The sequence below is a fragment of the Lycorma delicatula genome, chromosome 6 (assembly GCF_047948215.1).
Source record: "Lycorma delicatula isolate Av1 chromosome 6, ASM4794821v1, whole genome shotgun sequence".
Lineage (NCBI taxonomy): Eukaryota > Metazoa > Arthropoda > Insecta > Hemiptera > Fulgoridae > Lycorma > Lycorma delicatula.
This window is the reverse complement of record NC_134460.1, coordinates 11,112,277-11,130,081: the sequence shown is the minus strand read 5'-3', so window position 1 is coordinate 11,130,081 and position 17,805 is coordinate 11,112,277. Positions and strand designations below refer to the sequence as shown.

Below are 17,805 nucleotides of genomic sequence, written 5' to 3'. Positions count from 1 at the left end.
CTTACTTTCAAGTTGATTTTTTATTTTTATTTTTGTTATTATGTAAAGCTAATGTTGATCTAGTTGATTTTTCTCTTATCTTTGTTTTTTTGTAAGTAGGACAGCAAAAAATATTGTACCATTCTTCGCTTTGCCGCTTTGTTTCAGGATCGTACTCAAATATCCAGGATTCATCACCTGTGATCACACGATTGAAGAATTCTTGGTCGTTGTCGATCCTCTCAAGAAGATCAACCCACACACGTTTCTTCGATTGTCCTTCTGTTCCGTTGTCAGGTTTTTCGGCACCGATTTCGCATAAACCTTTCGCATGTCCAAATCGTCAGTCGAAATTTGATGTACGGTGAAAGTGTTTAAATTTAACCGTTCACTCAACATCCTTATTGTTAAACGACGGTCTGATCTCACAAGAACCCTCACACGCTCAACGTTTACGTCAGATTTTGAAGTTGAAGGTCTCCCTGAGCGAAGTTGATCACCAACGCGTTCTCGGTCTTCCAAAAATGATTTGTGCCAGCGGAAAACTTGTGCTCTTGATAAGCAATGTTCCCCACAGGCCTGTTTCAACTTCTCAAAAGTCACACTCGCTGATTCCCCAAGTTTAACACAAAACTTGATTGCACAACGTCGCTCTAAATTCCGATGCTCCATTTTCGTAACACAACTTCACTGATGGCGCTGTAAAAAATAATATGTTGGCTGAACGGAGTTGAAACTCGTACTAAGAATGTGGAAGGGATGAACAAACCGGTCTAGCAGAGACCGGTAGACACAGAGTTGCTAGATCGCTCGCAGTGTTACCAATCTCATAACTTTTCTCACATACCTCGTATATTAACGACATACAATTTTTTTTTAAATTATATTTTTCGTTCTGTAGTAACTTTGCCGATGAGTCTGAAATCTAATAACTCGCTTTGTAGTAATATTAAACTTCTAAAGGGTGATTTTTTATATATAAGCAGTTTTCTTTAATTTTTGTAAATTCATGCAATTTATGAAATTTTTGTTCAATAAAAAAAAATAAAAATCTAAACAAAGGTGCCCTTTTACCTTCCAGATTTATACCGGCTTAACATTTGAAAAGTTACCACATTTATTATTCAACAGCTATCAGTCCCATCGTATTTCTGTTTGCAGGCATGTATACCATTCTCGAGGAGAATCTTTGTAAAATTATTTTCAAAGGGATGGAACCCACCTTCTCTGCTACACCTAGCCCGACTCAAAACTCTTAAATGGCAATGATTAATCGACAACCCGAAAAAAATAATGAATTTTGGTGAAAAGAAAATTAAAATCCGCCCACCCCTTCGCTCGATAGGTGTAAAAAGCCATTTAGGGTAGTTACTTTTTTTAAATTTTAGTCCAACAAAAATAACTGTCAAATTACGTTATATTACTTCTTAAACCGTTTCAAATAATCATAATCTGTGGATTAAAACTGTGAAAATTATTTTTTAAATTACCATTACAAAATTTCGTTCTTAAATGTTTTCTCTTAAATTTTCAAGGGTTGAAAACTTATTTTTTTTTTTAAACGAGACGATGAAGCTTGTGACACCTCATTGCAAGGCCTTTTCAATGACAAATAATATGGTACAAATAAAATAAAAATTGGTTCACTGGTATTGAAGTTATTAAAAATTTCTTATTTTTAGGTTATTATGGGATACAGTGTTACTCACCCAAAGCGTTAAGTCTGAAATCGTCTGTTTTTTTGACAATATGAGTATTAGGTCATTTTGGTTTTGTATTTTGCGTAATTTCATTAAAGGATGGGATAAGAAGAAGCATATTTATTTCTGTTAAACACATTTTTACTTGTATTTTAAACTGGATTGATCGATTTTTATGAAATTTTATTCGATGATCTCTGAATCGGGAAAAGATTGTATATAAAAAGTGTATGTTTGGAGTGTCGCTTTATATGGAAGTGAAACTTGGACAATCGGAGTATCTGAGAAGAAAAGATTAGAAGCTTTTGAAATGCGGTGCTATAGGAGAATGTTAAAAATCAGACGGGTGGATAAAGTGACAAATGAAGAGGTATTGCGGCAAATAGATGAAGAAAGAAGCATTTGGAAAAATATAGTTAAAAGAAGAGACAGACTTATAGGCCACATACTAAGGCATCCTGGAATAGTCGCTTTAATATTGGAAGGACAGGTAGAAGGGAAAAATTGTGTAGGCAGGCCACGTTTGGAGTATGTAAAACAAATTGTTGGGGATGTAGGATGTAGAGGGTATACTGAAATGAAACGACTAGCACTAGATAGGGAATCTTGGAGAGCTGCATCAAACCAGTCAAATGACTGAAGACAAAAAAAAAAGATCTCTGAATGTGGATCATTAGTACCGTTTAATTTTGGTTTATTCAAATTTAATGTAGTGAAAACAGAACCATAAGAAACTCCAGTTTCACAGAATATTTTATGAATTGAGCTCTGAGGATTTGCTACTACATTTCCCAAGTTTTCAACCAAAGTTAATTCGTGTAAAACCTTTTGTCCTGTACGTTTGTTATTCATGACAGATCCCGTTAGTTGGAATTTAATAATTGGTAAGATTATGATGAGATATGGTCCCACATCTCAAAATAATAATTTTAAATTATAAAGGTTCGTTTTACTTTAATCCCAAGTGATTTTTTTTTAACCACAACAAATTTATACAATTACTGAAATTTGTATGCAATAAAATGAAGAATAATTAAATAAAATTACCATTTTTTGATTGTTTTAAAATCTTTTTCGAGTTTACGTCCGTATAAAAGGCAAAAAAATTCCTCTAAAAAATATTCATCCGCTAATAACGATGTAACAACTAACATTTTGTCATTCGCGTATTTATAAACCAATAATTTTCCAGTTATCAACTATTTTTATAGCTTCTTCAGTTAGAAATGGTTATGGTTTTTTTTAAATTTCGTTTTGATAAATTGAAAAATAAAATATAAAAATAAATCAATAAAATAATTACGAAATAAGTCAAATAATAAAAAGTAATAGTTAATAGGACAAAAAAAATAATTGAAAAATATGCACACATGATTTAAAATCCTAGTCGATTAACTACTTTGTAAAGAGAGAAGTACTGTAATAAAACCGTTATAACATGACTTTAATAACAGATATTGAACAGTGTTCCTTGTAACACCGCCGACTAATAATTTTCTTGTGAGAGCTATTCTAACATCGCGTGCAACTGGAACGAAATATTTAATCTCATTTTTATAAAATGTCTCATTTCCTCCTAGTTATAATAATGGTTATTTTTTTTAGTAAATATTTAATAAATATAAAAAAGTATTTTTTTTTTTTACTCAACAACAAAACTAATATAAAAATGTATTTATTTATTTTTAATCTTTTTAATTTAAAAACGAAAATTAGTAATCGATTAGCAATTTTAAAGAGAAATAGTCAATAACTGAAATATTAGCCCTCAAATACCCAAACTGGGTTAAGGGAATTTCCAGAAACTGCTTATTAATTATCACAGAAAAGATAATTTAGTATTTTATAGTGCGATTCATAATTTCGTAAACTTAAATTAGGTTAAAAAGTATTCAAAAAGATATTTTTCTTTTTAATTCAAAAGGTTTTGAATTTTATATGAAAAATTATAAAAATGAAATGAAATTAAAGAATTTCAAAGAAAGTGATTGCGAAGTAAACGTTAAAACTAGCCATGAGTTTTTTCTATTATAATGAAACAAATAATTACTCTTTTTCATTCATCGGGTAAGATATTTGGCATTTCTCCCGCCACCACCACGATTCGGTCGCCCTAGAGCATATGACCAAAAGTCCGTGCCAAAAACGGCTGCTGTGCCTCAAACCAGTTTAGCGACCTATAATCGAAAAGCTCCTAGTGAGCTACCTAACAGCGTGAGCGGACTAAGCGAGGTGCCATACCTGCTTACGTGTCCCTTTCTTTTTCCTGTTTAGCCTCCGGTAACTACCGTTTAGATAATTCTTCAGATGATGAATGAGGATGATATGTATGAGTATAAATGAAGTGTAGTCTTGTACATTCTCAGTTCGACCGTTCCTGATATGTGTGGTTAATTGAAACCCAACCACCAAAGAACACCGGTATCCACGATCTAGTATTCAAATCTGTGTAAAAATAACTGGCTTTACTAGGACTTGAACGCTGTAACTCTCGACTTCCAAATCAGCTGATTTGGGAAGACGCGTTAACCACTAGACCAACCCGGTGGGTTTGCTTACGTGTCCCAACCGCTCACTTGTCAAACAATAAAACTAGAACGCGGATGCGCACCCCTTGTTATTACATTAAAAATACAGCAATTTTCTGTCACGCCTCGGTCGCTGAATGCCAGCTAGTACCTGTATACCATTTAAAGCGCTTGGAGCTTTATCTGGCTGGTGGCCAACCGTTATCTCAGGAATAGTTTCCTACAGCAGCACGGTAGGAGTCAATATATTTCACCTTTAAATCTACCGATAACGGTTGAACAACGCAACCTCATCGAGGAACTCCCACACGGTCCGACAATGCGGCTCTCGCCACACTGACTCGATGTTTGTAAGCGGCCAATTTTTCCCTTGACCTATAAGTTCCAGGGTGGCCCGGTCTCTGCCCCCCCCCCCCAAGAACAGGGCAATCGAACATCATATGCTCATTTGACTGGAACCTCCCCGCAGACGCACAACTCGTCAGGCGGAACCGAAACAGATATTGTTTTAAATCAACATGGTCGATGAGCACCTGGGCACCCACCCGTTGCCCTTAAAAATGAACTTGAGGCACACCCCTATACAAGGATCTTCCCTTAGTCATGGCGTGAAAATTCAAGCTGCCATGCATCCATCGCGAGGCTCCATAGCCTCTTCCGCAGACGGTAGATGAGCAACTGAACGAAATTTAGCTCCGGTGCATTGAGATCACCGTTCCGCTTCGGTACTGACCCGGCTCGAAACCTCATCCCAAATGCCTCGGCCTCCCGACCGCAACTTCCACATGGCTGCTCGAACTTTCACCACTAAATCGATTGGAAAGCCTTTCCAAATACGGTAGCAACTTCGAAGGAGGTTGTTTTAAAAAACCAGTGCATACTATCAAGGCTCCGCGCTGGGCACTCCTTAAATTTTGAAGTAGTGCTCTATTCACGTCCAATCTATGCGACCAAACTGGCGCCGCGTATGCGGTCGTACTCTCAAAGACACCTCGGTACACCATGTACATTTGACGGCCCGACAACCCATAGTCTTTCCGAGCAATTCTTTTAAGTCTGTGCATCACTGAGACGGCGTCCGCCGCTACTTGCCTAATGCGGTTATTAAACAGCAACTTTTCATCAAACTTAGACAAGCTTAGGCACCCCGAGAACAGTCTGCCAAGCGGCTCTTTTACGACAGGCAGCAGATGGTAAAATATATCCAAGTCAAACTGGTCAATCCCCGGTGCCTTCTTCAGTGCCATTCGAGAAACCACTCGATCTACGATATCTTCGGGATCCACAGTCCGCACGTCAGGGAATGGTGTATCACCCGCCCTAACGATCGGCTAAGATATTTGGTTGACTGGCATTTCTCCCACCACCACCCCATTCGGTCGCCCTAGAGCATAGACCAAATGTTCCGTGCCAAGAACGGCTACTGTGCCTCAGAACGGTTTAGCGACCCAAATCCTAAAAGCTCCTAGTGAGCTACCTAACGTGCGTGAGCGAATCAAGCAGGGCGCCATACAGCACCCGCTGAAGTGTCCCAATCGCTCACTTGTCAAACATAAACTAAATCGGGGAGGCGCACCCCTTGTACAAATTAAAACTATACGTCATCAATTTAAAGACAGCAATTTTGGCTGCCACGCCTCGGTCGCTGTATGCCAGCTAGTACCTGTCCACCATTTAAAAGCGCTTGGAGCTAATCTGGCTGATGGCCAGCCCTATTACCAAGGTTGGTTTCCAGCAGCAAAGCTTTAGGAGTCTAAATGCAGTTACATTTAAAAATCCCTTAAATTTACCGATGACGGTTGAACATAGCAACCTCATCGAGGAACTCCCACACGGTCTGACAGTGCGGCTCTCGCCACACTGCCTCGCCGCTTGTGAGCGGCCAGGTTTCCCCCTGACCTCTAAGTTCCAGGGTGGCACGGTCTCTGGCCCCCCCAAGGGCCGGGCAGTCGTACATCATGTGTACATTAGACTGGACCTCCCCGCAGACACACAACTCATCAGCCACCAGGCGAAACCGAAACAGATATTGGTTTAGATTCACATGGTTGGTGAGCACCTGGGCACCCGACGCCCTTAAAAAGGAACTCGAGGCATACCATCCCCCCAAATCCTGTATAAAATTATACAAGGATCTACCCTTAGTCGTGGTGTGCCATTCAAGCTGCCATGCCGGCTAAGATATAGCGTATGTGAGTTTTTAGTATTATATTAAAGTGAAGTATAATTACCACACTATAATGAAATTCTAACTCCTACCCGCGGCTTCGCACGCATATTTAAAATGTAACCTATAAAAAAAGGTTTTTCTATAAAAAAATGATAAAATAAAAAAAATTCATCGAAATCGGTGCAGTAGTTTTTGCGCGATTCAAATTTATATATTGTATGATATGATATTACAAGATAATTATTTTCTCAATATTATTATTTTTCCATTTCTAATTTTCCTATTATTTGAAAATCATTTTTTGATGCTAGATTACTATAGTAACGACTTCATTTACCTGTTCTATTTTTGTAAATTTAATAGAAAAATTTGAGGTTGGTTACAGGCTACACTAAGAGAGAGGTGAGTTTTTTCAAAATAGATGTTGATAATAATTTTCCTCTAGTTTGGAACCGTTGATGTGCAATTACGATCGGAATAAAACTGTCGATCTATAAAAAAGACAAACGGACACACAAACATTCTTCCTTAAATATGTACATTTAGATAACTATTTACGAGAGTAAATTGTTTTTAAATGTTTTATGTAATTAATAATTATTTTGAAATATATCGGCTATTAACAAAATATGCCAACCCTCAAATAAATTTTCCACTATTAAATATGAAAAAATAAATGACCGTACTTCAAAACGACCATTTTTCTATATCGACCCTAAACCCCCAAGGGAGGAACTTAGTAGTTTTAAATGAAAAGGGTAGGGTTATGTCAATGTTTTAGAGAGAATTAAAAAACAAATTTTTGACATAACAGTGACTGGCATTTAAAGTTTTTTTACAGCTAGATTCAAAAGTGGCCTATATCTCTAACTACTCAACAATGAATAATAAAAAAAAAAAACATTTAAACAAATTCTTCTACCTCAAAAAATATTTTTTTTCAGTATACCACTACTTAGTGTTTGCTCTAGGCCACTTTTGAAATTACGAGTAGATGGGAAAAATATTAAATTGCCACCATTTTTTAGGCTTTCGTAGACGAAACCCGTTTTTTCGTCAAGCTCATTAAAATTATTTGTCACAATCCTACCTTAAATTAAATTTTTTTTAGCTGCTCTCCGAAGGAGGAAGTGTGGCGATCTATTACTGCAAAATAGAACGTTTTGAGGAAGCAGTGTATAATACGTTTAATTTTTCTATGTTGTTGAAAAGTTATCTGAAGGTTGTTATACCTTCTTAACACCCGATATATTAACTATATTTTGTTTTGTAAATTTACTGACAAAAATTATTATAACCGATTTTTAAAAAAATTAATACAACGTTCTCTAAAACCGTTCGTATATTTTTATAAACTGATATGTTTATTTTAACGTAAAATATGACGTTTTTATATATATTTTTACGAAAAATTAAAAAAAAATATTATAAATTAATAAATAAATTTAAGTTTTCAAAATTATTTGCCAACTTTGATTAAAATTTAATATTTATCTTCTTTTGTAGAAAAATAAATCTTTGCATATACTTTTGGAGCAAGCAGGTAGATGTTATCGAATAAAAAAATCAATTCTTTTTCAGTTTAAATGGATTAATTTATTGGCTCTTATTTTATAAATATTAATCAATGTATATATTTTAAAAAAATTAGCATAAATCTTGACAGTGTTCCCAGCTCCAGCCACTGGACCGTTTTCCCCAATTTTTAAAATGGAAGCTTATGAACCCTAGATATGTCATCAAAAGTCATCTAGCCCCTCCGTCCGCAGCGGTTATCGTAACGTTAAGAGTAGTTTATACTGATCAAAAGGTTTTACTATAACAATAAAAAAATCAAATTTTAAAAATATTTCCGTACGAGTGGATATGTATTTGTTGTATACACGTGGTTGAATCAACATATTCGGTGATGTATTTTTATGAACTACATTCAGAAAATACTATTTTTTATTAATAATAAATTTTTAAGAGACGATAAAAACGCAAAAACCAAGACGGAACAAGCACGCCTTGTAGTAATTTTTTTTTTAATAGAAGATAATATATATGGTCATGCCTGTGTAATATATAACATATCACAGGATATTTTTCACAGCATCCGTCTTAATAAAAGAGCTCGAAAGTGCGTGCGTGTGATAAAGTAGTCGTGTACGAATATTAACAGTAGTGTTATTATATACATACATATTAACTTTCACCGAAAACGTAAACGCAGAGTTTTATTTTAATTAAGTATTTTTATTCATAAATAAAAAGTTTCCGATATGAAAATAAAATTAAATTAAGAATACCTAAAATAAATGCCATATAAAAAAGATAAGATAAATTTAGCATTTTATTACCCGTATAATGATAATAATCATTAGAATATGTTATTAATTTAAATAATTTATTTACTTTATAAATCGCTGAGACTTCGATTACCTAGTTTATTACTATTTTATGAGGTAAAATATATAAAAAAAAACATCATTATTATTTATTCAGTTATTTTTTAAATTAATGTTTTCAACAGATTTTAAAAGTTCAAAACTTGACAAGATTAAACATTTTACTGAATTATGTTTAATAATAAATAACAGAAAGCGTGAAAATCTCTTAGTTTTAATTCAGTTACGTACAAAGGATAAACTAATAAAAAGTGTATCTGTGTACAAGCCCGTCGACACACACACACATACACATATATATATATATATATATATATATACATACATATATATCCACCCATGCGCGCGCACACATACACATACAAAACACACACACACCTTTACCAATCCAATGAAATGTATAAGAAAGTGAATGCCAATCAAAATGGTTCAAGTTAAATTAAATAAAAAAAGATTCATTCATCAATAATTTTTATCGCAATTAAAAGGAAAACTGTTATATGTTAAAGTATGAATAGAAAGTTATACATATCTAAAGTTATACATAATTGCAAAGAATGATATTTTCCAAATAATACCACCGATAGTTGGATATTGATACTACAAACGAATAATGAAATATTTAAATTATATTATTTTATTGAATTTTTGCACGGCATTTTCTTTTAATTAATAGAAATAAATCCCTTTATATTTGTTATTACTTTCTCGTTCATTAAAGGAATAATTCGCATTTATCATTATAAAAGTGTTTGAAATTATTTAAAAATTCTAAATACTTCAAATTTTTTAAGGTAAATGTATATGATTTAGCATAGATAAATGATTTACAATAAAAGAAATACACAATTATTATCATTATAAATTTTTTCTGAAGTGATAATTAAATAATTGTTTCTACTGTTAATTAAATAATAAGGCACACTCTTTCGGAATTTCCACCCCAAGATTTTTCAATTTTTTTTTAACGATATACTTGTAAATAATAATTACAATTACTCTTATAACACAATTCAATATTTATTTTACTAAACGATAATTATAATACAGGATAAAACTCACTAATACGGTGAATGTAATATTTATGAAAAAGGGGAATTTCCATCAGACTTCAAAAAAAATGTTATAGTAATGACACCAAAGAAAGCAGGGGTAGATAAATGTGAAGATTACAGAACAATTAGTTTAACTAGTCATGCATCAAAAATCTTAACTAGAATTTTATACAGAAGAATTGAGAGGAGAGTGGAAGAAGTGTTAGGAGAAGACCAATTTGGTTTCAGGAAAAGTATAGGGACAAGGGAAGCAATTTTAGCCCTCAGATTAATAGTAGAAGGAAGATTAAAGAAAAACAAACCGACATACTTGGCGTTTATAGACCTAGAAAAGGCTTTCGATAACGTAGACTGGAATAAAATGTTCAGCATTTTAAAAAAATTAGGTTCAAATACAGAGATAGAAGAACAATTGCTAACATGTACAGGAACCAAACAGCAACAATAACAATCGAAGAACATAAGAAAGAAGCCGTAATAAGAAAGGGAGTCCGACAAGGATGTTCCCTATCTCCGTTACTTTTTAATCTTTACATGGAACTAGCAGTTAATGATGTTAAAGAACAATTTAGATTCGGAGTAACAGTACAAGGTGAAAAGATAAAGATGCTACGATTTGCTGATGATGTAGTAATTCTAGCCGAGAGTAAAAAGGATTTAGAAGAAACGATGAACGGCATAGATGAAGTCCTACGCAAGAACTATCGCGTGAAAATAAACAAGAACAAAACAAAAGTAATGAAACGTAGTAGAAATAACAAACATGGACCACTGAATGTGAAAATAGGAGGAGAAAAGATTACGGAGGTAGAAGAATTTTGTTATTTGGGAAGTAGAGTTACTAAAGATGGACGAAGCAGAAGCGATATAAAATGCCGAATAGCACAAGGTAAACGAGCCTTCAGTAAGAAATATAATTTGTTTACATCAAAAACTAATTTAAATCTCAGGAAAAGATTTTTGAAAGTGTATGTTTGGAGTGTCGCTTTATATGGAAGTGAAACTTGGACGATCGGAGTATCCGAGAAGAAAAGATTAGAAGCTTTTGAAATGCGGTGCTATAGGAGAATGTTAAAAATCAGACGGGTGGATAAAGTGACAAATGAAGAGGTATTGCGGCAAATAGATGAAGAAAGAAGCATTTAGAGAAATATAGTTAAAAGAAGAGACAGACTTATAGGCTACATACTAAGGCATACTGGAATAGTCGCTTTAATATTGGAAGGACAGGTAGAAGGGAAAAATTGTGTAGGCAGGCCACGTTTGGAGTATGTAAAACAAATTTTTGGGGATGTAGGATGTAGAGGGTATACTGAAATGAAACGACTAGCACTAGATAGGGAATCTTGGAGAGCTGCATCAAACCAGTCAAATGACTGAAGACAAAAAAAAAAAAAAAAAAAAAATTCGTGATGAAATAATTCCACACATAAGCTTGAAGCTTGTCTGTGGGAATGTAGAAATGGAGTTTTGTAGCGTATGCCTGACCGGTATTCGTATCCGGGACCTTCGAATGAAAGGCCGAGACGCTACCACTCCATCACAGAGATCTGCATTTTATCGATATTTAATCGATATAATTTTTAACATCTAATTAAAAAACTGCACCACGAGTGCATTTCAATAAACCTTATAAATAGTTAGGGTTATATTTTAATATAAAACTATTAATCCATAAAAATCTTGTGATAACTCTGAGATTGTGCTAACAGCCACCATTATAAACAGCTTTACCAGTCGCTGATTCTGTAAAATGATGATGAATAGGCTAATATCAGCAGCTGGCAAGAACCCCTTGCTCTAAGAGAACTGCCTCGTCTTGAATATCTTACGGACGTATTATCTCCTTACGTACTGTAATTACGTCCTTAATAATAAAGGTTTGTGTATCGGCATCTATTCTATTTTACCTAGTATTATCGGAATAACGACAAAAAATTACACAAATAGCGAGTGAATATCTTTTTATAATGGATGAGAAATATTTTTTAAAAGAATCTTTAATCGATTCTATTTTACTTTATCGTGAAAATCCTCGTCTACAACAAGTAAAACACATCGATTTATTAAAAGCAATAAAATAGCCCCTTGCAGTGCTTCTTACAAAATTGAAAGAGGTTGATTCTAGTGTAAATAAAGGAAAGTGTAAAAGGTAGATTGAATCGCTTAGGAAGGAAATTAAATATTCTAAACGAAATGAAGTTGGAGTTAATGAAACGCGTCTTCATTACGGTTACTTCAATAAATTACAATTTCTTCAAGAACAGAAGATACGAAGAAATCTTTATTTATTGTATTACTTTGTCCGGCTCAACCTTTTTATTTCATTAATTTTTTTTATTTCAAGTTCATTACAACTAAACAGCATATTATTAATACACCTTTTTTCGAACGTAGTTTATTACGTACAGTTTTATATTAATAAATTTGAGTTAAAAACAATTTATTAAAGTTAAAACAATATTTACTAAAAATACGCTTTTACTAAGATACTAACTGAAGCAAAACCTATTTGATTTTCCTTTCCGGGAATGTGGTCGTGATTTATGAAGCTGTCATTACTAAGCATTCGTACAGTAAGGCTGGGTATACCGACCGTAAACAGTCATTTCTAATCGATAAATTACAAAAAAGAAATGGAAAACGTAATACTTACTTAAATCGCATAAAAGATTAATAACAAAACAAGGAGTAATTAAATTACAACGTAAAAACCTAACCGATATTCATAAAGTGTATCAAAAACATAAAAATAGTAACAAATTAATTACGGGATATCGTATAAAAAAAATAGATTAACTTTGTAATCTTATATAAACAAACAATTAACAAGTCACAGACCTACTTTTTCAAATTTAATCATTCGGGCAACGGTATACAACACTTCCAATACTGTTTTACAGTTTTAAATGAGCTACAACTTATCAATAAAAACTGCCACAATTACTTTCGTCCAATCCTAAATGTCATTCTAATTTTTATATTATTACAATGTAAAACGGTTTTGAAAAATCAATACTCTTTAAAATATCATAAAAATATCAGAATCGCAGGAAATTAAATAATATTATTAAGTTTATACGTCATTATCCCCTCCCAAAAAAGAAATTAATGTTTTAAAAAAGATCACGATGAAGTTAAGTTATAGTAGGATATATATTTTCCACAGCTACTTCTGAACAAAGAACATACATTATCTGCGGTTTTAAGTCAAACGGATGTCTAGCTCTTCACGGGTACAGTAGGGTTTTTCTTGTTCCGTTTATTTGCTGTTGTTATTGGATTTTTTCGTTTTTCGTTTTGCTGTACGTTTTTCGTTGTTTTGTGATTTTTTTAGTTGTTTTGTTGCGTTTTTATTGAGAGTTTGTGTTTCATTACAGTCTGTTTTGTTTACGTTAATCTATATTTAGTTGCGTGTAATTTATTCGTTTTCCGTATTTTTTAGTTACGTCTAGCTTTATTACGTTACTTTAATTAACGTTTACGGTGTAAACATTTTGTTTTGTGGTTTGGTTTAAATTAAATAAAGTGTTTTACATTTTTATTTTTTGTTAGCCTACGGTTGCCAAGGTCTAGTTGATTAGTATAGAAACCACCGGATCTTTTTATTAGTACAGACTTAGGAATTTTTTTGGTGTTTCAACTAAGGATATTTTTCCTCGTCATGTTACATCCTAAGGGGTGGGGGGGGAGTCGAAGAGTTAGTACCCCCCCCCCCCCCCCCCGAGGATGATGAGCGTCCGTCCAGTGATAGTTTTCCATCCGGATTACGTTCGTCCGCGGGACGAGGGGCTGTCGCAAGACGAAGACTGTGGTAGTGCAAGAGGTTCCCCCTGATATCGCTGCAGAGGCCGAAGCTAAATATTTCGGCGTACGGAGGCGTCTCGTTTGGAGTCCAGTCGTAGGGAGAGAAAGATGAGATTAGATGATGAAACAGCTGGCTTCTAAACTATCGGGGAAGCGGAGGCTGCGGCTTCTCCCCCACCCACACCGTGTGCTTTAAGAGAAGAAGCAGCCGAAGGCTAGTTGTAGGGGTCCTGCGGGGAAGAAGTTTCTGATCAAGAGAGACGAGATTTACACAGGTAGCGTCCAACATGGGAGAGCGAGAGCCAGAGAAATTGAGGTGAACCGATAGAGAGAGTAGAAGCTTTCGCGGCGGGCGAGATGTCTAGAATACAAAAGTTCTACTTAAATAAGTGAGGGAGATGAGTTCGCTTATCAGACAGAATGAGAACACAAACACAGAGATCAAAGAGTGTTTCGTGAACATGGACGGGCTCAAATGGTTAAAATTTTTAAGGACGTTTTAGACGAGATTGGTACAGAGCCTCAGGTGAAGCAGCGCAATCGGCCGGAAATGATAGAGGAAGCTGCACAGACGCATGTGAGATCTGAGCGGCCTGTGCTGCTTCAAGAGGTGGCCACTCGGACCCCGGGTGGGGTCTGACTCTGATATAAGGAACGCTACATTTCCAAAGTAAATAACCTATTGACGTCAGAACGAAAACAGGAGGTTGAAGACCGGGACCTTGCTTCTTGGCAGATCAGGTGGGACAAATCCCCCAAAGGTCGCTACAAGCACGGTATATTTCCTATAGTGTCTGATTTAGGTGCGATTAGATAGGTTTCCCCAATCGGTATATCGCACAGTTTCTCTCCGGCGTTTGGCTAGGTTTCGTTTGGTGGAGAGTCGATGCCCGGATTGTGGGACTGATGATACAGTGGACCACGTCCTCTATGTCTGTCCCCGATATGAGGTCGACCGTGCACGAGCTCTTAGGGTACTTGAGAGAATACGTTTCTTTCTAAATCTCCATATTAATTGGATGATCCGCGAGGAGTGGTCTATAGTGGCTGGTTTTCTTCGCGCACTTGCGGTGTGTAGGTCTGCAGAGGGAATTTCATCGCTGTATTTGATCATGGTAGGATTCTGGGTGGCTAGGGTTCCTGCCTAGGCATTGGATTGGTTGGATAGGCGCATTGGCTTCGTGCCACGATTACATTGGTGTTGTTTGTAATTCGATTTGGGGCTCCCACTGGCAGGGGTGACCGCACTGCCGCGGTATGGTAACCCGTGCGACCGGGGGCGTGGCTTCGTTTTCCGCCAGTGGCGGCCCTGATTGTGACTTTGTAATCCCGCGCGGTCCATGGTGTGACCGGGTGAGTCTGATGTCGATTCGGCCCGTCACGGTCGGAGGGAAGACCTTCTCCATCAAGTGCGGGCCGAGAGGGACGATGCTGAGCGGCTCCGTAGGAAGATTGCGGAGAAGGTAGATGGTGCTACGACGGTGTTGGAGGTACATGTCTATATTAAGGATGCCTTAACCGCAGAAGAAGAGTTCATGAGAGATCTTCGTCGTGTTACTAGTGACTGTTACGATTGATGTGCTTTCATGAGACCTTCCTACGGGACCACTCAGGTGGTGATGCTAGCTTTGCCACCCTTCCCGGCGGATAAATTGCTACACGACGGCCGGGTGCGTATTGGGTGGAAGGCCTGCTGAGTAATGCGCAGGTCGCTGGAAGAGCGGTGCTTCCGTTATTGGGAAACAGGGCACAGGGCGAAGCTGTGTAGTGGTCCTAACAGGACCCGCCAATGTTTTAACAGCAGGGAGGTTGGCCATGTCAAGATGAATTGCTAGAAGGAAACCCGTTGAAGTTCCTGCAAAACCTCTGGCCACGATTTGGGGGGCCGAGGTTGTAGAGATGTACACCGGAAGTGAGGTGTACTCACTGTGGAGCATAGAATTATGGTGGCTCCGGCGCGGGACAGACTCGTCCAGGAGTCCCTGTCCACTCATCACCAATGAGTGGACGAGGACTACTAGCGGATCCATGGGGGAGGTAAATAAGACCGTAGTCCCGGTGTGGGATCCCCTCATATTTGAGGCGATGAGACTAATCGAAAGACCGGGTCCCTGCTTCCTGGGTGGGACCTTGAGTTCTGCCGAGGTACTTTCAGGCGATGTCACCCCCCCCCCCCCCCCGCCAACCAGAAGCTGTGTTTATACTTAATTGTGGGTTCGTTTCTGGAGAGGCGGGGTGAAAAAGAAATGAAAAAGGTCAAATAACTTAATAATAATCTGCGGTTATTTAGGGAAAAAAACAAAAAAAACAAACCTGTGATATTATGAATATTTTTCTAAATATATAAAAAAAAAGAATTAAATATATTAAACAGAAGAAATGACAAAGATAAATTATAAAATATACAATGCCCTTGTTACAAGAATACATTCTTTTTTCTTAATACATATTAAAAATAGTTGATAAACTGGTTTTAATGTTATAAATATAATGATTAATTGTATCATGAATTAGAAAAAATTATATAAAATAACAAACAGCTGAAGCGTAACTGGAATAACAAAATAACCTAAAAATAAATATTACAAAAAGAAGACAAAATACCACTATAATTTATGTATGTTACTCAATTCATGTAACAAAATAAAAACCAGTAACTGAACAGAAAATACATAAACAAAACAAATTTCATTTTAATTTAATTTTTTAAAAATTAAGTACACAAATAAATTCATACACAAAATACAGTGTTCAAAAAGTGACACAACCTTATGGAAGATGTTTTCTCTTTTCTTGCATATTAATAGAAGAAAAATGGGTTACACAGTGCAGCAGAGAATATTCATTGTCTCCCAATACATTAGATATGTCAGTTATGCCCAGACCCAAAATGCCTTCACAGAAAAGTACGGTGTGGATGCACCAAGCAAGCCTTCAATCAAGCTGTGTACAACAAGTTCCAAGAGACTGGGAACGTTGTAGATGCAGCCAAAAGTGGTCAAATGAAAGTTCTAACAACAGAAAAGTTGATCGACACGCAAGCTGCATATTCTATTAGTATCAAGAAGTCTGCGATGCCTATCTAGCCGATCTGGTCTCTCCATCAGTAGTGTCCATCGCGCAAGTGTTTAAAGATGCATCTGCACAGAATTCGTGTCGTTCATGAATTTTTACCTGCAGACAATGGAAAATGTTTCTGTAAGTGGTTCATTCATCTGTAACACCAGATGGAAAAGAAATCGACAAATGGTTTCGGTCTGATGAGACGAGGTACGGTCCCAGAAACAAAACTATGATTTCTTGGATCAGTCTTTTAATGGACGAGAGATTTCAAAGGGGTTGTGGCCCCTCGGTTTCCTGATTTATGCCCTCTTGGCTTTTTCTTGTGGGATACCTTAAGAATGCCTCAAAAACTCATCCTCACACCACTACTGAATTACAGAGCAAAAATGAATGATGTGTCACTGCAATTCCTCAACAAACGTTACAACATGTGTTTAATTGCATGCAACATCATATTCAATTATGTGAACCGCTTAATGGAGGCCACTTCTAACATTTACTGTAACTTACTCATTTTCCCATAAGGTTTTGTCACTTTTTCAACATTCTGTATCGTACCTAAAAAATATCCAGAATAATACATACGGTATTGTTATAAATATAATTAAACATAAAAATATTTTAATATCTCATTACAATTTATAATAATTTTTTAATTTTAATATTTTTTCAGGTAGTCTCGGAATTCTTCTAAATGCTTTTGATATAAATTATTGGAGATGTAAAATAAAGAGAGCAAAGACTTGTCCAGATTCAGATATCAAAATCTTTTATTATTCCAGGTAAATTTTATTTATTAATAATTAAATAATTAAGAAATTTAATTAAATATTATATTGTGTTTTGAAGTTCATAAAATTTAATATAAAAAGCTTTAATATAACATAATAAAATAATAGAAGATGAGAAAAAATTGGATAATGATAAGTTTAAATATTTGAACACGTAATATACTAGATATCAACAAAATATTCTTATTGAGTTGGGATAATAAGTGATAATACTTTATTTAAATTAATTAGTAACATTATTTTAATAACTAGTAACTTAATTTTTAATGTAGTTAGTTAGTATTTAATTAATAGTTATTTAACTTTTCAGTTGTTCAATTAG

The 17,805-nt window shown here is 35.4% G+C and overlaps 1 protein-coding gene and 1 long non-coding RNA gene across 2 annotated transcripts in view; one reads left to right on the top strand and one right to left on the bottom strand.

Moving 5' to 3' along the window:
* LOC142326545 (uncharacterized) overlaps nucleotides 1-17,805 on the bottom strand; it is a 295,602-nt gene that overhangs the window by 115,659 nt on the left and 162,138 nt on the right. The gene's annotated exons all lie outside the window — the stretch shown is intronic.
* LOC142326501 (phospholipase A1) overlaps nucleotides 1-17,805 on the top strand; it is a 131,709-nt gene that overhangs the window by 100,031 nt on the left and 13,873 nt on the right. Inside the window, exons 2-3 of the mRNA XM_075369081.1 lie at nucleotides 11,993-12,168; nucleotides 17,366-17,474. Coding sequence (XP_075225196.1) covers nucleotides 11,993-12,168; nucleotides 17,366-17,474 — 285 coding nt within the window. The remainder of the gene's footprint in view (nucleotides 1-11,992; nucleotides 12,169-17,365; nucleotides 17,475-17,805) is intronic.